This window comes from Hylobates moloch, unplaced genomic scaffold, assembly GCF_009828535.3.
Source record: "Hylobates moloch isolate HMO894 unplaced genomic scaffold, HMol_V3 SCAFFOLD_74, whole genome shotgun sequence".
Classification (NCBI taxonomy): domain Eukaryota; kingdom Metazoa; phylum Chordata; class Mammalia; order Primates; family Hylobatidae; genus Hylobates; species Hylobates moloch.
Window position 1 is genome coordinate 169,181 of NW_026652349.1, and position 22,207 is coordinate 191,387.

A 22,207-nucleotide genomic window follows, 5' to 3' on the forward strand; every position below is an offset into this window, starting at 1 on the left:
CAGGACACGGCACCCGGCAGCCTGTCACCGCTCCAGGACACGGCACCTGGCAGCCTGTTACTGCTCCAGGACACGGCACCAGGCAGCCTGTTACTGCTCCAGGACAGCCACTAGGGAATTGGTCACTCAGACCTCTTGAAAGAAGACTTTAATTATGTAAAGACATTCTCCCATATTTTTTAAAAATATAAAATAAATGGTACCTATTCACTCTGAAGATGTAAACAGTGAGCTCAGGAAGTGTCTACTTGTGCGGGCACGGTGGCTCACGCTGTAATCCCAGCACTTTGGGAGGCCGAGGCAGGTGGATCCCCTGAGGTCAGGAGCTCAAGACCAGCCTGGCCAACATGGTGAAACCCCATCTCTACTAAAAATACAAAAATTAGCCAGGCGTGGTGGCACTCGCATATAATCCCAGCTACTCAGGAAGCTGAGGCAGGAGAATCGCCTGAACCCAGGGGGCAGAGGTTGCAGTGAGCTGAGATCGCGCCACTGCACTCCAGCCTGGGGACAGAGCGAGCCTCTGTCTCAAAGGAAATGTCTACTTGAATGACTGATGCAGTCCCCCCACCGCCCGCCCTGCACCACGGCTCCTCAGCCTGGCTGGGGTGCACCTACTACAGCACAGCACTCTCCCCAGAGACCTGCTGTGCCTGTGCCCTCAGCTTTCCAAGGAAAATGTGAAAGCTGTAAGAAAGAAATGGGTCTGATTGGTCTTCTTCCTGTATTTCTCGGTGAGCAAAGTGCTAATGGATTTTGCCATGTCCAATAAAGAACTTGTAAGAAACTGCAGGTCTGTAACGTCCATGAGGGCAGAGTCATTCCCCACGGGGCTCCTGAATGTTCACGGCGTGTTCCCCCAGGAAACACGCATCTAGAATGCCCCCTGCAACAGGCACTGAGCTCAGCCTCTCATTTAGGACGTCCTCCCCCTGCACTGAGACTGTAAGAGGCCTCTCGAGGGGCACACTCAGGCCCGCGACACGTGGCCCCACCCCGGTGGTGGCAGCTGCCGCCAAGGCGACCTCCGTGTCTCCTCAGTGGCCTCCAGCCCTTGGCCCAGCCCCCCAACCCTTCTCCCCATGGTGTCTCCTGCCCTCGTCCACTCCAACCTGTCTGCTCCATCAGGCCACCCTCAGGCTACAGGACCCAAGGCTCAGCACGATGCCCATGCAGCGCTCAGGCCACATCACTTCCCTCCCCACCACCCCGCTCCGGACGCACGCCTGACCGCCGACCTTCTGACCCTCACCCACCTGGTCCTGCCCACACCTCCTGCCCCACTCCACAAGACCTCCCTGAAGGACACATGGGGGAGCTCACTCACTCTAGGTGAGCAAATGACACCTTTCTTGGGGGCTCCTGACTTGAGACCAGAGAAACCAAGCCTCAGGCCTTCGCTGTCAGAGGTGGAAGGCGCTTGACAAAAGCCATGGCCACATAAAAGACAGCTGCCGGGGGTGCAGGTGCGCAAGCTGGGAGAGCTAAGATGGGAAACTACTGGGCAGCAGGGAGCCCACCCTGGGGTTGGCTGTGGCGCCCCTTCAGGATGAGTTTCTGTTGCCTATAACCAAGAATATGCTGACTCAAGTGCCTGGTGAAATAAAGCCACATGCATAAAAATATAAAAAGCAAACCAAGTAGCTGGCATCACAGAATCATAAAGTATCCAAGGAGAGGTGCCCTTGTGGCCACCTGGGGCAAGGCCCTGCCACCCTGAAAAGCACTCAGGGTGACCCTGCAGCCGCATGGCCATGGAAACTTCCCTCCAAGGCAGGAGCAATGACAGCAGTCCCAGCCAGTCCCACGGAGCGTGCACAGATCCTGTCTGCAGAAGGCCCAGGGGAAAGCAGGCAGCCCCGGCCCCTCAGCAGCCCAGTGCCCGGCTGCCATGCGGAGCAGGAGCCCGGGGCCTGCCTCCCTGACCAGGCCCTGCCAACTCACAGCTCCCACATAGCTGCTTCACCCGCACACTCTCGGATGCCCAAGACCCCAACACGCCAACTCTGGGTACAGGCCTGGGGCTGTGAGAGGGCATTTCCTCTTTCCAAGCTTCGGCCTCCTTGACTGCAAAGCAGGAAAATCCCATGACCTCCCAGGGTCCACGGGATGGTGGACGACAGCCTCCAGCAGCGCCGTCTGAAAGGCTCCCCCACCAGGATGGCGCTCACGGCAACATGGGAAAGTGGCATTCTCAGCCCTCTATCCTGGATCCTTGTGAACGCGTGACCGGCCCACATGCCTCTCCACGCAGCAGGACATACTTCCACTCCTGCCAACTCTGACCCTCTCATTCATACAGCAGAGTTCAGGCAGGACAAGCCCACTCTGCCCACATCCACTCCTGCTGGATGCGGTGGACGGCTCTGTGACCCCCAAGCCCGAGGCTCACACGCTAGCACAGCCCCTCCCCCACACCTGCCTCTCACGGCACCTGAATACATATCATCAAGTCGCTCGAAACCTCCACCCTTGGTCTATGCCTATACCATGGGGATGACTGCTGGGCCTGGCCCGTGGAGTAGGCATGTGGATTAGTAAGACTGCACGTTAGAGCCTAGATGAGGGCACAGGCAGCCAGGACACCAGGCAGGAGCTCCCCGTACTAGATAGGTATTTCCAGGAGACACGTCTCAGCTGCGGGAGGCTCTGCAGACTCCGTGCTACCCAAGGGCTTCAGCCAATGCCTGGCCACAGGATGAGCAGAGGCGGAGTCTTACTCATCCAGCCCCAGGAAGGGCCCCCGTGGCCTGAACACTCAGCCAGAGCAGCCCCTGTGACAGCCTCTCCTGGGCATCCCGAGAAGGTGCACCATGGTGTCTTCACAACGGCCATCCCCAAGGTCACCTGGGGGAGTGGGGAGAACTGAAGCCAAGGGTGCTTACCAAGTGCTGGTCGTTGAGCAGGTGCACCACTCGGGACGTCCAGTCGCCCATGGGGACAAGATCGGGGGACGTCCTGTATAGGCGCAGCAAGCACAGGGCTGCGCTCTGCTTCACGCTGTCCATAGTATCTCTGAAAGACAGACGTCAGAGTCACTCCCAACAGGCTGAGCACAGCGCAGAGCTGCACGGAGCACCCCCCCAGAGCCAGCAGGAGACGCGGGGGTGGGGCTGGCGCAGGGGCCTGGACAGCACTCAGGGCCGCCTGCCGAGGGCCACCTAGGGGGCAGCAGCAGCGTTCTCAGCACACATGGGCCCTGCTCCAACGGTCTCCCTGCCAACCTTCTCACCACCAAACCCACCAGCCGACCACATACAGCTCACATTGCTCATTCACTGAACAACAGCTTTCTTGTTGTTACAACTTAATAATCCACAATCACAACAGAAATGCGCGGAGGGCCCTGCATCGCCATGGAGCTCCGCATCTGCTTGATCTTCCCCTGCTCCGCGCCCCGCCCTCACCCCACCACGCCCCGCCCTCACCCCACCACACCCCGCCCTCACCCCAGCACGCCCCGCCCTGAACAGTGGGCTGGGCCACATGTGCCCTCGCCCCCCGGAACAAAGGGCTTCGGGTCCCTGCAGACATGGTGGGAAGGCAGCTGGCCATGGGCTCTCCTGCTCTGCTGCCGACACGCTTGTCCAGGGCACAGACGTGTTCCATGCTCCTCTTATCCCCCTCCACCCTCCCGCCACCAGACTCTGCTAAGCAGCTGGGAAGGCAACAGGGAGCCTGGGGTGGACGCTGTGGAGGCACAGCTGAAAACGGGCCAGTCTCTTCTCCAAGCGCTTAACAGAATCAGCTGGAATCTGCTGCGCCACATGGAAGGAAGAAAAGGGTATAGGGACTACCTGTACCATTTACCTTTTGGCTTTTTTATTCCTAAATATCCCCCTATACTATTCCAAAAAATTACTTTGAGTAAAGAATTCCCCTTCTGGGTGCAAACGCCCCTGCAAGGAGGAGTAGGTATTGTGTCCCTCTTCTGGCCCACCCCATCCTCACCAGATCAGCCCAGAGCCGGAACCGCACACACACCCTGCCGTGCGTCCATGTGGATGTGTGGTCCAGGCCACGTCAGGGGTGTGTACCAGGCGCCAGCAGGACTGTCCTTGCCAGGCGGCTTCAGGACCCCATGACTGGGCCCCCAGCAGTCCTTCAACGTAGAAGAGCCAACCAGGTTCCATGCTTGTGGCTACAAATGCCGACACAGGAGGGCGCCCAGCAGGCCACACTCCTCAGAGAGGAGGAGGATCCGCCTCCTCTCTTAGGCAGATGAACACGGTCTAAATTATCAGCTCACACGAGGGGGACAGGGGGCCCCACCACTACTCTCCGGTGTCAGCTCACACGAGGAAGACTGAGGACCCCACCATTACTCTCCAGCATCTGCTCACACAAGGAAGACCGAGGACCCCACAGCTACTCGCCGATGTCGGCTCACACGAGGGAGACCGAGGACCCCACAGCTACTCGCCGATGTCGGCTCACACAAGGAAGACCGAGGACCCCACAGCTACTCGCCGATGTCGGCTCACACAAGGAAGACCGAGGACCCCACGGCTACTCGCTAATGTCGGCTCACACGAGGGAGACCCAGGACCCCACGGCTACTCCCTAATGTCGGCTCACACGAGGGAGACCCAGGACCCCACAGCTACTCGCTAATGTCGGCTCACACAAGGGAGACCCAGGACCCCACGGCTACTCTGCCTTGGCCGCTGCCCCCCGTCCCTACCTCTGGCCCTAGGAATGACCTGACCTCCTCAGCACCTACTCTGTCCTTCCATTTCTAGGTGACACACACACCAGCAGTCCTCCAATGACAGCACCTCCTTCCTGAGCATGGATTTTTGTTTTTGTTTTGTTTTTAAGACAGAGTCTCGCTCTTTCGCCAGGCTGGAGTACAGTGGAGCAATCTCGGCTCACTGCACCCTCCGCCTCCCGGGTTCAAGCGATTCTCCTGCCTCAGCCTCCCGAGTAGCTGGGACTACAGGAGGGCGCCACCACGCCCAGCTAATTTTTGTATTTTTACTAGAGACAGGGTTTCACCATGTTGGCCAGGCTGGTCTCGAGCTCTTGAACTCGTGATCCGCCCATCTCAGCCTCCCAAAGTGCTGGGATTATAGGCATGAGCCACCATGCCCGGCTTTTTTTTTTTTTTGAGACAGAGTCTTATTCTGTTGCCCAGGCTGCCGTGTAGCGGTGCAATCTCAGCTTACTGCAGCCTCCGCCTCCTGGGTTCAAGCAATTCTGCCTCAAGCCTTCTGAGTAGGCTGGGACTACAGGTGAGCACCACCACACCCAGCTAATTGTTGTATCTTTAGTAGAGACGGGGTTTCGCCATGTTGGCCAGGCTGGTCTCAAACTCCTGACCTCAGGCCCGCCCACCTTGGCCTTCCAAAGTGCTGGGATTACAGGCATGAGCCACTGTGCCCAGCCTGAGCATGTTACTTTGAGTCAATTACTACTTAGCTGGATTTCAACAACTGGCCCGTTTCTTCAAGGAAGGCCCATGGGTACCATGTTACCTGAGCTCTATGAGGTAGGAGAACCCTGCCTGTGACCTTCATCCCCATGGGACCACTCAGTCACCAGAACACGGGCCACCTGCTCCCTTCTGGCTGCAGACGCTGCACACTGGCCCCTGGAGACCCCTCCTCACCCTGGCTCCTCCCTCCTCCATCCCTGGCTCCTGCAGCAGGTCTTCAGTTCAGGTAGTGCCCCACTTCATCAATCTGCACGTGCCTCAGGGGCGGCCCTGTCTTGCATTCCGCTCACACACAGACATCCACCAAGCACCTACTAGGGACCCGGTACTGTTCAAGATGCTGGGTTTGTAAAGCGGCCACCGCAGTGGAGAGAAACCTCAGAGCCCAGGAATCTTCCACCCCGAGGGTGGAAACAGGTAATAAACAGGCAAGCAACAACCCTGGGGGCAGGAGGAGAGGGAGGGCCAGGAGGCCGTGACCCTGAGGCAGAATCCACTGGACCTTCTGGCTGGTTCCGATCCCCAGCCCTACCCTCCCTCTCCTGCACCAGCGCCCTCTGATCATTCAAGCCTTCCTCCCATCTTGGGCACTCTGTTTTCAGGGCGCCCACCACGTGCTCTGCCACCTATGACTGAATGACCTGAGGAGCAACGGTGCCTTCAGGCCCTGCGCCTGCTCCCCCAGCTCTGCGGTTCTGCTCCTGTCCATCCTGCTGCGGGGTCACCCATCTCTGAGCTCTTGCGCTTCTGAATATCTGTCTTCTCGGGGTTGTGCTGCAGTCTCTCTGCCAGCCGGGCTCCTCCTCGACTCACAGCTGACAGGAGGCTGCCTCATTCTCTATTGTGGGACGTCCTCACCTCACAGCTGATAGAAGGCTGCCTCATTCTCTGTTGTGGAGCATCCTGTGCGGTGTGGGGTGCAACACCCTGGTCTCTACCCACTATGACAACCAAAATGCCCCAAGACACAGCCCAGTGCCCTCATAAAGCCAACGTGGCCCAGTTGAGACACCAGTCTAGGCCTGTTTCTCTCATGCCTTCCCACCACCTTCTCTCCAGACCTCACTGTGTGGTCTGGGTGGATGTCCACCCACTCTCCCATGGCCTGAGGCCTAGCTCAGCCGGGTGGCACCATGTGGGTGAGAGGTCAGTTTCCCAACTCCGCAGGATATCCTGGAACACACAGGTGGGGGCCCTGCCTGTGGCACAGACACCCCAGGGTTGCTTTAAGCTCTTCCAGAGCTGATGACTCAGCCCCACAAGGCTTCTCTCCAAATTAACAAGGGACAGAACAGATAGCCAAGGGCGCTCCGGCATGGTGCTCAGCTTCTCCGAGTGAAGCCCTTGGGAAAGGGCGCGAGGAGGAGCTGCCCCGAGATGCATCGTTCTACCCAGTGCCCTGTGGGGCTGAAGCCCCTCCTTGGTTTCGCTGGCAGGGTTTGGGCGTTTTCTTTGATCTGTGTTTTGAATCTCAGTGGTATTAGATTGCACTTTACTTGAAATCTAAACTTGTAATTCTCTTTTTGCTTTGGAGACAGGGTCTCGCTCTGTCGCCCAGGCTGGAGTGCAGTAGCATGAACAAGGCTCACTGCAGCCTTGACTTCCTGGGCTCAAGCAATCCTCCTGCCTCAGCCTACCGTAGCTGGGACGACAGGAGCACGCCACCACACCTGGCTAATTTTGTAAAACTGTTTGTAGAGATGGGATCTCCCTATGTTGCCCAGGCTGGTCTTGAACCCCTGGGCTCAGGCGATTCTCCCACCTTGGCCTCCTACAGTCCTGGGATTAGAGGCAGGAGCCACCACGCCCGGCCTAAACTTGTAATTCTGGATCCCACCTTAGGCTACATGTCATCTCCCATAAGATGGGGAGAGTAAAACATTTCCTAGGCTAAGCAGCTCCATATTTGATATATTTGGCATGAAAGCAGCACATCTTCAGCAGGAGCCCGGCACGAGCCCAGCACATACCCGGCTACGAGGACCTTAGGGATCTCCCCAGCGAAGGCCTCGGCCATCTCCCGGCTACCCACGCTGGCGATGCAGTGCAGGGCCAGGCCCATGAAGGTGGGGTTGCGGCTGGCCAGGTCATTCTTGATGGCGTTGTTGATCAGGCGGATCAGCTCACTGTTCGAGTTCACCAACACAGAGATGAAAAGGTAGCCCTGCGTTCCAAAAGACAGGAGAAGAGAAAGCTCATGACAATCCAAGTCCGCCTGTGGCCCTGAGTCACCCAACAAGCAGTGACACACAGACGCGGAAGCAGCCCGGGCACCACCCACGCACCCAGGGCACTGCTGTGGGAGCTGCGCCTCTCAGGACTCAGCAAACGTCTGTCCCAGTGGAACCGAGGACGCCTCCGCTACGATGCTCTCATGGCGCAGCGTTCCTGTGGGGCACACCTGACTAGCGTGCCATGAGCCAGACGCCAACAGGAACCGGACCCCCCGGTCCCACTCACTTCACTGTGGGCCACGCGTCTGAGTGTTCTGGACGTCACACTATCCTCAACTTAAGATGGGAGGGAACCTTCACTGACAGGCTGATTTTAGCTACAATGATTTCCAGAAACCCAGCTGCCTATTCCCTCCCACTCTTTAATCTGCCTGTGTCACAGCCTCACGCCGCCCCCCGCCACCCCCACTGACCCAGGGCAAACCCCAGTCCTGTGTCACTGCCACTTCTTCCCAGCCATCCTCAAAGGTCACACCCTCCCCACCCAAAGGGAAACAGTGGTTTTCTCCAACCCAACCCATCACTGACCACCCAGGTTAAAGATGTGCCCAGCTTCCCACAGCTCCCAGGAAGATGCCACGAGGGAGCTCCCGCCCTTCCAAACACCACTGCCCTTTCAGCCCTGCACTTGCACGCCCAGGCCACTGCCAGGCACCACCTGCTCTGCTGGCCCTGCTCCTCCCACTCTCAGCCCCCAGCAGTTAACTTCCCCTCCCTCCAGCCTCAGCTCAACACACCCACCCCCACTCCCTCTCTCAAATCCTTTCAAATTCTGTGTCTGTGGAGCCATGTGACACCCATCTCCCCCAGGACAAGGGCAGGGCCCAAGTTCTGGTCCCTGTGCCTCTGTCCTCAAGGCTAATCCCCCATCCCCCACAACACTGCGTGGTGCACCACAGGCACTCCACAAATGCTTGTTGAATAAATACCAATACTTATCAAAACCCCTGAGACATCTAGAGTCTCTCTTAATTTCTCTAAGTTAAATTTTTTGACAAATGGAAGAAAATATTACTTTATACCACCAGGGAAAACACAGAAATAATGTGACAACAAGAGACTACACAGCTCAACTTGCAGAGCCCAAGAAGGCTTCAAAAGCAGAGTGACAGGACACTGTGCATCAGCCCAGCAAGGACTGGGGAGATGGTGGGGCGAGCACCCTCCACGGAGTGACAGGACACCATGCGTGGCTGGGGAGACGGTGGGCCGAGCACCCTCCGCACCAAGACCCAGCCATGTGCCTCCAACGCCTACTGCAGAAACAAAGCTGTCCAAGGGGCCACAGGACAGGTCTACTTGGGACAGTGTGTCAACAAGGCACTGTGGCAGGGAGACATCCTCCCCTCCTCTGGAGGCCAACCTCATGGGCACAGGGCACCAACCACATCAAACGCTGGGCCGCGTGCAGCACGCTCCAGACCAACCGGGAAGTCCTGAAACTCGCCGAAAGGGAGGTTGCGAAGAAAGGAGGGAAAGGCATGGCCACCTCATCAGGAGAACCGCATGCAAGGGGAGGAACCCTGTGAGGGCATCGGGGCTTCCTGAAGAACACAAAGATTGGGCGGGAAGGGAGCCCTCAGGGTGTTGGCAGCAGGTGCTAACATGGACTGGGCACGCGTCTCCATCTGCAGCAGACCCACGTGGCTCATGTCAGCTGTGGGTAGAGAAGGAAGCAGAGGCCCTACGCGGGCACGGGGACTCAGTCCTGCCAGGCACACGCCACCTTCCACCGCCTCCACCTGCAGCGATACTCACGATCTGCTTTTCCGTGTATCTGTTTGAACTCAGCAGGTTCACAGCCTCCATGTGTCCAAAGTCAATGTCATGACCAAGGAGAAAGATGAAGAGCAACTTGCAGACGTACTTTTTTTTACTATAGCCATCAAGAGCCTTGTCACCTACAGAAAAGGTGGGGAAGAGGTTTTATTCCAGGCGGGCAGAGGCAGGGGAGAGGGGAGAGCAGAGGGCAGTACAGCAGTACAGCAGGCAGCACGGACAAGCCTCCAAGAGAGGGGTGGCCGGGCCCAGGCAGGTGCAGTGCAGATGCTGCTGAGCATGAATAACCTTTCTAAACTCGTGGTACTCATGAGAATCCAAGTTTTTTATTTCCCTTTTAAAAACAGGCACCAGAACATCTGGCAACAAGAGTTCTACCCTCCCACAACAACCCTGGGCAGGTGCAGCCCAGCTGGCCCTCACAGGGCCTCACTCCAACCAGCCAAAATCCCACAGAGGGCCCCGCTGTGATGGAACTTGCAAACCCTGCCTTCAACCATCAAGCTTGTCTTTGAAATCAGTTTAATTTAGGCAGATGAACACAGTCTAAACTATCTGCCACTTCACAGCCATTCTAGGGCAAATCAGCTGGTCATGAAAACAAGGGCCACACGCGACGGCCCCTAGGGCTTCTGTTTCTCTGCCCTCATCGCAGTCTGTCTGAGCCCCTCACAAGGGATCACGGCAGGGCAGGTTCAAAACATGTAATTGGCAGAATATAAAATTCCAAAATATAAAACCAACCCTTAAAAAAAGGGCCATTCTGGGCCCGGCGCGGTGGCTCACGCCCGTAATCCCAGCACTTTGGGAGGCCGAGGCGGGCAGATCACCTGAGGTCAGGAGTTCGAGACCAGCCTCAACATGGAGAAACCTCGTCTCTAGTAAAAATACAAAATTAGCCGGGCATGGTGGCTCACGCCTGTAATCCCAGCTACTCGAGAGGCTGAGGCAGGAGAATTGCTTGAACCTGGGAGGCGGAGGTTGCGGTGAGCCGAGATCACGCCATTGCACTCCAGCCTGGGCAACAAAAGTGAAATCCTACCTCAGAAAAGAAAAAAAAAAAAAAAGGGCCGTTCTGCATTGCCAGGAGTTTCTATCCCACCTGAGAGGTGAGGGAGTGTCCCTCAGAGCCAGCCTCCAGCAGGCTGTGGAGGCAAGCAGGAAAGGCGGCCTTGTGCAGGCCAAGTCTCACAGAGACTCTGCTGCCACAGCGTGAAGGAACGCAGGCTGGGAAGACAGCTCAGCCACGCCAGCCGCTCTGGCCCCCTTCTTGTGAAGGGCTGGGGCGCTCACACCTCCATGGACAACCTCTCAGGCTGTGTAGAATACAGACCGGCCACATTTCCTGGGGAACGGTGCATCACCAGTCGGCCAGTCAGCTGGATGCTGCACTCTGAGGAGCTCATGAGAAACTCCCCTCCTTGTCAGCGGCAAAGTAACATAATTTAAAAGACCAGATGAGATAAATAAAAGCAGACCCGACCTGGTTCCTCCCTCCCCCACCCATGAAGTTCATTCCTCCCTCCCCCAGCCCCGACCCAGTTATCTGCTTGCTGTGCCCAAGGGGTCCCAGCAGACACGTTCTCCGTGCCCTGTTTGTATAGAAGGGCACACACAGCTGAGCACGGGCTGCGCAGCAGAGATCCTCCACTGGGAAGCCCCAGCACCGTGTCTCCTACCCAGCCCAGATTCCATCACCCGCTGGAAGCCGCCTTGGACAACCATAGCCAAAAATACTGCTTGACCTCCTCCTCCCTCTGGAGACTTCCCTGTTACTCAGAGCACCTCTCAAAGGAAAAAATAACTGACAGGGGAGAGGACCAACGGCCCAACTGGGCTGAGTTTTGTGGGACAGGGATGGGGACGGAGACAGAGACAGGGATGGAGACAGAGACAGGCTCTCTCCGAGAGGAGCCGACCAGCCTCTGCTCCTGCGGGACCCCAGACGAAGAGCTGCTCTAGAGCTCCCGGGTGCTGGGAAACTTAGGCCTACCTTTAGAAGCTGAGCCCACTGGACAGTGAGGGTGATGCAGGATCACCTCTGGGCCTCCCAGGGATGTCACAGAGCACTCCCCTGGGCACACCACCCCTGTTGCGTAAGCATCGTGAGGGGCAGCGGAAGTCGCCAGCGTGAGGAGAAAGCCACAGTGCTCAGTCCCGCTGCTCATGTGGCAGCATGTGGATTCCTGGCCTAACCCAGGGCCACAGGAAACAAGCAGCAATGCTCGCTCCACACCCTCACCCATCTCGGTGGGGCAGGTGGCAGGTGAGCCCGCCAGCTCCCCTGGCAGGTGCCACTGTGAAGTTTATCGCTCCTGAAAGGACCTAGACTGATACAGTCTTCAAAATGCTAGCTTCAGTACTGGGCTAGAATTACTTTTTTATTCTAGTAATTTCAAAATGTTGAGTTGAACTTTAATATTCTGAGCTATAAAAGGCGGAGGATAACAGTAATACCTGTCTCCTTGGTTTGTGCAGATCAGAGGAGAGAATGGCTGGGAAACCTCATCCTAAACCATAAAAGGATCACGATTAAGTTTGGGCTCCAGTCTGAAAGATGCAGCCACTTGCTTGTCTTGTGGTCACAGACATATTCCTTAACCTCTCTGAGCCCAGCTTTCTCAGCAGGTTATTATAAAAATGAAACAGGGCCGGGCACGGTGGCTCACGCCTGTAATCCCAGCACTTTGGGAGGCCAAGGCGGGAGGATCACGAGGTCAGGAGATCAAGACCATCCTGGCTAACACAGTGAAACCCTGTCTCTACTAAAAATACAAAAATAAGCCGGGCGTGGTGGTGGGCGCCTGTAGTCCCAGCTACTCGGGAGGCTGAGGAAGGAGAATGGCGTGAACCTGGGAGACAGAGGTTGCAGTGAGCCGAGATCACGCCACTGCACTCCAGCCTGGGTGACAGAGCGAGACTCCATCTCAAAAAAAATAAATAAAATAAAATAATAAAATGAAACAGCACAGCACACAAGGAGCATCACGCGTCTGAGGCAATGTAAGGTCACAACACAGGTTTATGAGCACCATCTTTCACCGACTCATCAGACGATAAAATGTGACAAAATGTCTACCTCAGAATGACTGAAACCTGCTTGTTTTTGTTTTGTTTTGTTTTGTTTTGTTTTGTTTTTCCCAGACAGTCTTGCTCTGTTGCCCAGGCTGGAGTGCAGTGGTGCAATCTTGGCTCACTGCAACCTCCACCTCCCAGGTTCAAGCGATTCTCATGCCTCTCTGCCTCCCGAGTAGCTGGGATTACAGGCGCATGCCACCACACCCGGCTAATTTTTGTATTTTTAGTAGAGACGGGGTTTCACCATGTTGGCCAGGCTAGTCTCAAACTCCTGACCTCGTGATCTGCCCACCTCTGCCTCCTAAAGTGCTGGGATTACAGGCGTGAGCCACCACGCCCAGCCTGGTATTTTTTTATAACAAAATATCAAGTAGAATAAGATAAACTGGAGAGTGAGTCAGGAACCAGAGCCTCCAGGCTTTCTCTTGACCTGAAAGTTGGGAAGAGAGACAGTGCCCTGACTGGTCAGCAGCCATCTGGTCACCAGCCAGAGGCACTGCTGGCTCCACACTCTCCAACCCCCACAGCCTACATGAGGCTCACACCCTCGGGGGCAGGGTGGGACTCCTTCCACTTCCTCACCAACGCACACCGGCCCCAACAACAGTGTGTGGCACAAGGCAGTTGCTCAATCAATTTTTGCCTTTTACATCAATGAATTAATAATCAAGCAAACGGCAAAATGAAAAACAGGCTGCCCAAGTGAAAGAAAAAATAAAGTGTTTTGTCTGGAGACAAGGTCTCGCTCTGCCACCCAGGCTGGAGTGCAATGGCATGACCATGGCTCACTGCAGCCTCAACCTCCTAGGCTCAAGTGATCCTCCCACCTCAGCCTCCCAAGTAGCTGGGACCACAGGCATGTGCAACCACACATGGCTAATTTTTTGTACTTTTAGTAGAGATTTTTAGGGTTTCACCATGTTGCCCAGGCTGGTCTTGAACTCCTGAGCTTAAGTGATCTGCCTGCCTCGGCCTCCCAAAGTGCTAGGATTATAGGCATGAGCCACCGCGCCCGGCCTATTTAGCAAATTAATGTGTACAACCTGGGAAACTCCTGGAGCTGATCAATAATAAGAAATTACCAGCCAGGTGCAGTGGCTTATGCCTGTATTCCCACCATTTTTGGGAGGATTCACTTGAGGTGGGTGAGTTCACCTGAGCCCATGAATTCGTGATCAGCCTGGGAAACATAGCGAGACCCCATCTCTACAACAAGTTTTAAAATTTGCTGGGCGTGGTGGTGCACACCTGTAGTCCTAGCCACTCGGGAGGTGGAAGCAGGAGGATCACCGGAGCCCAGGAAGTCAAGGCTGCAGTGAGTTAGGATCATGCCACAGCACTCCAGCCTGGGCAACAGAACAAGACCCTGTCTCTTTAAAAAAGAAAGAAAGAAACCACCATGTCTCTGTAGAGTATGAGAACACAACAGCTGTTTTCTAAAGGCTTAAAGATGGAAGGCACACCCGTGAACATCCCAGTAGCTCCCCTGGGCTCCCGCAAGCATGGCAGGTGCACATAAGCACTGATTTCTTGCCCATGCGTCTGCAGGTCAGCCGGGACCGCCATCAAGACACCGTCAGATCTGGACAGGCCTGCTGTGCATCGCTCTGCTCCAGGCCCATGCCACCCAAAGCACGTTCTTACCATAGCAGAGGTAGGAAGAGCCCAGAGGGGAGACTCCCTTAAAGCTGAGGTTGGGACTGACATGAACACCTCTGTCCACACACCTTAGGCCACACATCAGATGGTCACACCTAACAACCCTCACTAAAGGATAAAGATCACAGGGAAGCCATTTGGGCCTACAGTTTTCTTGATGGCAAACAAGTATGGATTCAACTCTCTGAAGTTCACTGCACAACTGAAGAAACTCCACAGACAGACATGACCACCAGACACAATGCACTGACGTGACCTACACATCTCCTGCTGTCCTGCCCATTCCATGCTTTCCATCTCCACGCTTCCATCTGGGATTATTTCCTTTGGAATTTCCCACTCGTTCCGTGCTTTCCGTCTCCACGCTTCCATCTGGGATTATTTCCTTTGGAATTTCCCACCCGTTCCGTGCTTTCCATCTCCACGCTTCCATCTGGGATTATTTCCACTGGAATTTCCCACTCGTTCCGAGCTTTCCATCTCCACCCTTCCATCTGGGATTATTTCCACCGGAATTTCCCGCCCGTTCCATGCTTTCCATCTCCACCCTTCCATCTGGGATTATTTCCACTGGAATTTCCTGCCCGTTCCGTGCTTTCCATCTCCACGTTTCCATCTGGGATTATCTCCACTGGAATTTCCCACTTGTTCCGTGCTTTCCATCTCCATGCTTCCATCTGGGATTATTTCCTTTCGAATTTCCCACTCGTTCCATGCTTTCCATCTCCACGCTTCCATCTGGGATTATTTCCTTTGGAATTTCCTGCCCGTTCCATGCTTTCCATGTCCACACTTCCATCTGGGATTATTTCCATTGGAATTTCCTTTAACACAGGCCTTCTGGTAGGAAATTCTTTCCATTTCTGTCTTCAGCAGGTATTTTTTAGGTTCATTCTTAAAAGGCATTTTTGTTGGATATCAATTCTTTCCCTGGTTGTAACTTTCCCAACATTTTGAGGTTGTGTAGAGCACCCCCATGTCAAGACACTCAGCGGCAAGTCTGGAAGAGGGCTGGCTCGCTGACAGTTCCCTCTGCCCTACGGGTAATCTCTCTGGGTGAGGCCTTCACTTCACAGTGGAAGTGGGTCTCCAGTCTTTGACTATCATCCCTCTAGACAAGGCTCCTCAGCCCTGGCACCAGACACCCTGGCCAAGGCCTCTGTTGTGGGGGCCACTCTATGCACTTCGGGTGTTTAACAGCCTCCCACCTCCACCCATGAGTGGACCCACACTCCTAGGGGCCAGGCGCAGTGGCTCATGCCTATAATCCCAGCACTTTGGGAGGTCAAGGCAGACCGATCACTTGAGCCCATAAGTTTGAAACCAGCCTAGATAACATGGCAAGACCCCATCTCTACAAAACTTTTTTTAAATGTTAGCCGGGCGTGGTGGTGCGTGCCTGTGGTCCCAGTTACTTGGAAGGCTGAGGTGGAAGGATGGCTTGAGCCCCGGGGGTTGAGGCTGCAGTGAGCTGTGATTGCACTGGGCAGCCTGGTCAACAGAGCAAGATCTTGTCTCAGTAAATCAATAGATCAATCAATCGATCAATTGTTTTCAGCAGAAGGGTTGGTCTAAATCAGCAGTGCTCACACAGCAGCCTCATGCCACATGCAGTCAGTGAGCAAGTGAAACAGCCAGTCCAAAGTTAGACTCACTCTTAAGTGTGACACACACACACTAGACTTCAATGACCTGGTATAAAATAACTCAGTATCGGGAGGGGGGAGGGACAGCATTAGGAGATATACCTAATGCTAAATGACGAGTTAATGGGTGCAGCAAACCAACATGGCACATGGATACATATGTAACAAACCTGCACATTGTGCACATGTACCCTAAAACCTAAAGTATAATAATAAAATAAAATAAAAATAAAAATAAATAAAATAAAAAAGAAACACTTCAGAAGTATCTTACAATAAAAAATAAATAAATAACTCAGTATCTTGGTTTTTGTAGTTGTTTTTTTTTTTTTTCTGAGACAGAGTCTCACTCTGTTGCCCAGGCTGGAGTGTACCGGCACGATCTCGGCTCACTGCAACCTCTACCTCCTAGGTTCAAGCGATTCTCCTGCCTCAGCCTCCTGAGTAGCTGGGATTACAGGCGCCCGCCACCATGCCCAGCTAATTCTTATATTTTTAATAGATACGGGGTTTCGCCATGTTGGTCAGGCTGGTCTCAAACTCCTGACCTCAAGTGATCCAGCCACCTCGGCCTCCCCAAGGGGCTGGGATTACAGGCGTGAGCCACTGTCCTGGCCAGTTTTTTTTTTTCAATTGATTACAACGAAATTTTAGATATACTGAACTAAATAAAATATATTATTAATTTCGTTTGCTCCTTTTTACTTTTTTACAATGAGGCTGCCAGAACATTTAGACCTATGAGTGTGACTGATACTCTATTTCTAAATTGGACAGCACAGCTCTAAGTCATCTCATCTACCCACAGCTGGCAGGGCAGGCCTCAGGCAGCACATTTCTTACGGACAAGGAGTAGATTTTCTTCTGTGTCTGCTGCCGCCACCCAGGGTACGTGCGCGCTCAACAAAAGCCAACAGATCACTGTGTAGGAAGGGCCACCTTCCCTATCTAGGACAGCCAGACAGGCATGAAGTCTCCTTTAGTCCCAAAACATTTATACAGAGTTTATTAAAAAAAATTTTTTTTTTTGAGATGGAGTCCTGCTGTTTCTCCCAGGCTGGAGTGCAATGGCGAGATCTCGGCTCACTGCAACCTCCACCTTCCCAGTTCAAGCGATTCTCCTGCCTCAGCCTCCCAAGTAGCTGGGACTATAGGCATGCGCCACCACACCCAGCTAATTTTTCTATTTTTAGTAAAGATGGGGTTTCACCATGTTGGCCAGGCTGGTCTCGAACTCCCGACCTCAAGCGATCCGCCCACCTCGGCCTCCCAAAGTGCTGGGATTATAGGCGTGAGCCACCATGCCTGGCCCCCACTTTTTTTTTTTTGAGATGGAGTTTTGCTCGTCACCCAGGCTGGAGTACAATGGCACGATCTCAGCTCACTGCAACCTCCACCTCCCACATTAGAGCAATTCTCCTGCCTCAGCATCCCGAGTAGCTGGGTTTACAGGCATGTGCCACCATGCCCAGCTAATTCTTATATTTTTAATAGATACGGGGTTTCGCCATGTTGGTCAGGCTGGTTTCAAACTCCTGACCTCAAGTGATCCACTCGCCTCAGCCTCCCAAAGCGCTGGGATTACAGGCGTGAGCCACCACACCTGGCCAGAGTTTGTAAATTTAACAGCCTAACAAAGTCTTTAAAGTTACACCTCAACAAATTAGATTATTATTCTGAAACCTATAAAAATCTTCCATTCAAATTTAATCTTTACCATTCTGAAGGCCACGAACTCTTTTCACAATAACAAAATGGATTCACACTGGCTGGGTGCTGGTTTCTTTTCAAGCAATTTCTATGTATTTCCTCATTTCCTCACAATGAGCACAGCAGACGCAGATCCCGTTCAGTGAAGGCCCAGTGACGCCAAGAGTAAGGCTGGCTTTGTCAGGGTCAGGCTCCCCCAGGTTGAGAGCCACGGCTGAGCAAGAGGGTGCCAGGGCGCAGCCCTTCCAACCCAGTGCCACCGCGTCCGGCCAGCAATCTGGGCCCCCGAGCTCCCTGATGGGCAGGTGGTGGCGACTGTGTCAGACCCACATCTCCATCTGCTTCTGCCCTTTACTTTTCACTAGTGTCACTCTGAATAACCCTTCTGTACACAGCCCATTTCAGAGTTCACATCCTGGAGAACCCAACTTGAGATCACTGGTTTCCCCATTCTACAGTTGAGAACAAAGGTGCACACCGGGCGCGGTGGCTCATGCCTATAATCCCAGCACTCTGGGAGGCCAAAGCAGGCGGATCACCTGAGGTCGGGAGTCTGAGACCAGCCTGACCAACATGGAGAAACCTCGTCTCTACTAAAAATACAAAAACCAGCCGTGCAGGGTACAGTGGCTCACGCCTGTAATCCCAGCGCTTTGGGAGGCAGAGGCAGGTGGATCACTTGAGGTCAGGGGTTCAAGACCAGCCTGACCAACATGGAGAAACCCCGTCTCTACTAAAAATACAAAAATCATCCAGGCCAGGCACAGTGGCTCACGCCTGTAATCCCAGCACTTTGGGAGGCCGAGGCAGGCAGATCACTTGAGGCCGGGAGTTTGAGACCAGCCTGGCCAACATGGAGAAATCTCGTCTCTACTAAATAAAATTACAGGCATGTGGTGGCACACACCTGTAATCCCAGCTACTCAGGAAGCTGAGGCAGCAGAACCGCTTGAACCTGGAAGGCAGAGGTTGCGGTGAGCCAAGATCGTGCCACTGCACTCCACATTGGGCAACAGAGCAAGACTCCATCTCAAAAAAAAAAAAAAAAAACAGAAAAAGAAACTACTAGATATCCATTCTCAAGCCCTCAAAAGCACCCATCCCATGAAACTCCAGGAGTCCCCAAGCTGTGCTCTGCCTGTCCCTCCAGTTCCACAGGGCTCAGGCTCAGCCCTCTCCCTGACTCATTGTGCCTGGGCAATTTCAGCTACACTGTGGCTAAGGTATGCTCAGGGAGGTGAGCCAGGTCGCAAATCTGTAAACATTAACTAAAAAATTAAGGCTTGAAGGATTAACTGGGGTTTCAAAAATGTCCTAAGGGCTGAAAACTAAATCTGTACTTCACAATTCTTCAAAGTAAGGATGTTCAGGGAAGGCACTCAGCCCACACACTGGCTAAGAGAGAGGCAGTCCACCAAGAGCGGGTCAGGTCCTTGTTGACCGTCAGCAGGAGGCGTTCGGTGACGCCTTGCACAGAGCACTTCCCGAACTTGGTGTTTGTCCTCTGAACCCCCAGCACACCGGCCTGGTGGCTAATGCTGTGACATGCAGCCACGCACTGGACCAGTACTGTTCCAGCTCCAGGAAAAGATCAGACACCAGGAGGGGCCGCCCCACCTAACCAGCTCCACACATGCCATTTCCTAATTCTGACAGAGCCCTGATAGAAACTGTACAAACTGAGAACTTCAGTTTAGTGTGGGAGAAAAGAAGACAGTATTAAAAGATTGGGTTCTTACTACAGAAAATTTACAACAGGACATTTCATGGAAAAGGTTAAACATACTTACCTTTAAATTTTGATCTGATATTTGCCAGTTCCTTGTTTATCCTTTTTATTTCTGCTTCTTTACTTTTACCTAAGAACAAAAAGGCATTTTTATTTTAATTGATTTCTAAAGAAACACCATTTCTCTGATAAGACTGACACTCAGAACTCACGAATGGGATGAGGCCCCGTTTCAAGGCAGAAGAAAAGCCGAAGCAGACACCTGCCTCTAACCCAGAGCCGGCAAGAAGGGGCTGCAGCAGGGCCGGGGCCAGGACTGAGCCTAGGGGAAGGGGAGTGCCTGGGTCAGGACAGCAAAGGAGCAAGTCCTGAACCGCCCAGGCCAGCCGCTGCGCACCCCTCCGCAGCACCATTTCTAACTCTACCTCTTTACCAAGCTCAGAACTCAAATACCTGCTGGATGTCTGCCATGATAAATCATCATCTGCTAATAACACAGAGGTTCACTCCTAAAATCAACTTCCACTGCCAAAAGCACACAGTTTCACTACTATAGGCTTCCAGTTTTCTTTTATAAATTCACCTCCACAGCTTCTTCCTCGATCAACTGCAGTCACAAAACAGATGCAGCCTCTCCAACACGCCTCCTCCAAGACTCAGCTCAGATGTGCCCGTTGAAATCAGCCTGCCTCCCCTGCCGTATGGACTGAATTTTTCTGTCCCCCCAAAATTCGCATGTTGAAGCCCTAACCCCAATGTCATGGTATCTGAAGATGGAACCTTTGGAAGGTGACTGGGTTTAGATGGGGTCATGAGGTGGGCCCTCATGATGGGATTAGCACTCCTACAAGAGAAGTCCTCAGCAAATACGGTTAGGTACTAATATCATTAATAATATTAGGAGTGCTGCCACCAACAGGCCCAAAGGCTAGCTTCTGTCCAAAGCAGAAAAGACTGATCTATTCAGTCTATCCGTTGATAGACATTACGACCTATCTGTTGTAAAATCTAGTCATTTAAAATAGTCTTTCTTTTTGGCTTTTCCATCCCCAGTGGCAATCAAAATATCTGAATTGACACATTTCAATTTCATATCTCTTATTTCAAAGCAATGCCCAGGATTTGTAATTATTCATAGTCATAAAATGATGGAATGTCAGGGCTACAGGTCCCTTAGTCTGCTCTGGCTGCCATGACAAAACACCCCAGACTGGGTGGCTGAAACAGTTTATCTTCTCACAGTCCTGGAGGCTGGAAGTCTGTGATCAACACGCCAGCAGGGTGGTTTCTGGTGAGGGCTCTCTTCCTGGCTTGCAGACAGCCACCTTCTATGTGCTGACGTGGCCTTTCTTTCATGCATGCTTATGAAGCGAGCACACTCTCTCTTCCTCTTACAAGGCCGCCAATCCTACAGGATTAGGACCCCACCTCTATGACTTCATTTAACCTTAACTGCCTCCTGAAAGCCCTATCTCCAAATCCAGTCACACTGGGGTTGGGGCTTCAGCATATGAACTGGAGTGGAGCCAAGGAGGCAACTCGGTCCACAGCTAGAGGGAACCTTCAAGACAGACTGATGCATTTGTTCCATAAATATCCACTGAACACCTACAACTGTCCACACATTGTGCTGGGCACCAAGGCACAAGGATGAGCAAAAACAGACATGGTCTCTGTTACCCTCATGGAAGACACAGTCTGGCAGAAGACCGTTACTGATCAAGCAGTCGCACACCTATTTAATCACCATGTGCTGTGTAAGGAAAGCAGATGAAGCTAAGAGGGATTACGATACAGGGAGTAGGTCTGCGCTGCAGGGCAAACAGTTGTTTGTAGGCACACAAGGGTTTCCTACAAAATCTGACAAGTCCACTTGCATAACATCCAATTGTGATATTACACATACATACTGGTTTTCATCCACAGTTCCTGGCTCATAACTCTCATAGCTCTTGTTATTTTTTCCCCAAGGCAGACCATAAGACTAACAAGGGACTCTAACCACCCCCCGCCTTTCTGTCTTGGAGGTGGCCATAAATTCTCTGACCTACCTTGTCTGACTGTGGGTCACAAGACCCCCATTTCAGAAGGGGCCCTGCCCCACACCCCGGGGGAAGGAATGCCACACAGAGAGGCCGGGAAGAATCTGCACAGACAGGCCCTGCTGGGTTTAGATCACACCCTTTTGGTCCAGTCCTATTTGTACACGGCTGTCAATCATGCCTATCCAGTGAAGTCTGCACAAAAGGCCCAGGAGGACACGGTTTGGGGAATGTCTGGATAACTGAACACACGGGGATCCCTGGAGGGACATGGAGCGGCCATGCCCCAGTACCATGCCCTACGCATCACGTCACCTGCACCCTTTGTACTAGCCTTTATGATCAAATAAATGTGTTTCCCTGAGTTCTGTGAGCCTCTCTAGCAAACTAATTGAATCCAAAGAGGGGGTCGTGAGATGTCCATTCACAGTCTGTCATGCAGGAGCACAGGTCACAACCTGAGGCTCGAGGCTAACATAAGAAGTAGGGGGTAGCCCTGGGACTGCCCTGCGGGATCTGACACTACCTCCAGGTAGACGGTGTCAGAATCGAGCTGGAGGACACCCCGCTGGTGCCTGCTGCAGAACTGATAGCTTGTTTGCCGATGGGAAGAAACCCCCACATATTCTGGGGTCACAGAAGTCTTCTGTGTTGTAGTGGGACAGCAGAGGAATACTAGCTTCAAGTCTTTACAGCTCACACCCATGAAATGTGGGAATTCTCCATTGTACAAAAGAGAGAAAATGCACATTAGACGTGTGACAATCAAACTTTCAGTACACGCTAAATCTACTGCTAAATGGCCCTCGCTCAACAAACACTTGCATGCATGTCACAAGCCCGGCATGGGAGAGAGATGAGACCATGTGTAGTTTAACTCTACCTGGACCAGC

General features: G+C 53.3%; 1 protein-coding gene across 4 annotated transcripts in view; it reads right to left on the reverse strand.

Annotated features, from left to right (window-relative positions):
* The window catches only part of LOC116463885 (AP-2 complex subunit alpha-2), an 85,598-nt gene that overhangs the window by 31,090 nt on the left and 32,301 nt on the right, over positions 1–22,207 (reverse strand). For 3 of the 4 annotated variants that reach the window (XM_058434910.1, XM_058434909.1, XM_058434911.1), the window contains exons 2-5: positions 19,334–19,402; positions 9,430–9,572; positions 7,408–7,601; positions 2,886–3,015 (exon numbers count right to left, since the gene is read on the reverse strand). In XM_058434910.1, the coding sequence (XP_058290893.1) occupies positions 2,886–3,015; positions 7,408–7,601; positions 9,430–9,572; positions 19,334–19,402 (536 nt within the window). Of the gene's footprint in view, positions 1–2,885; positions 3,016–7,407; positions 7,602–9,429; positions 9,573–19,333; positions 19,403–21,840; positions 21,998–22,207 lie in introns of those variants that run through there. The other variant, XM_058434912.1, reaches the window with a different exon arrangement.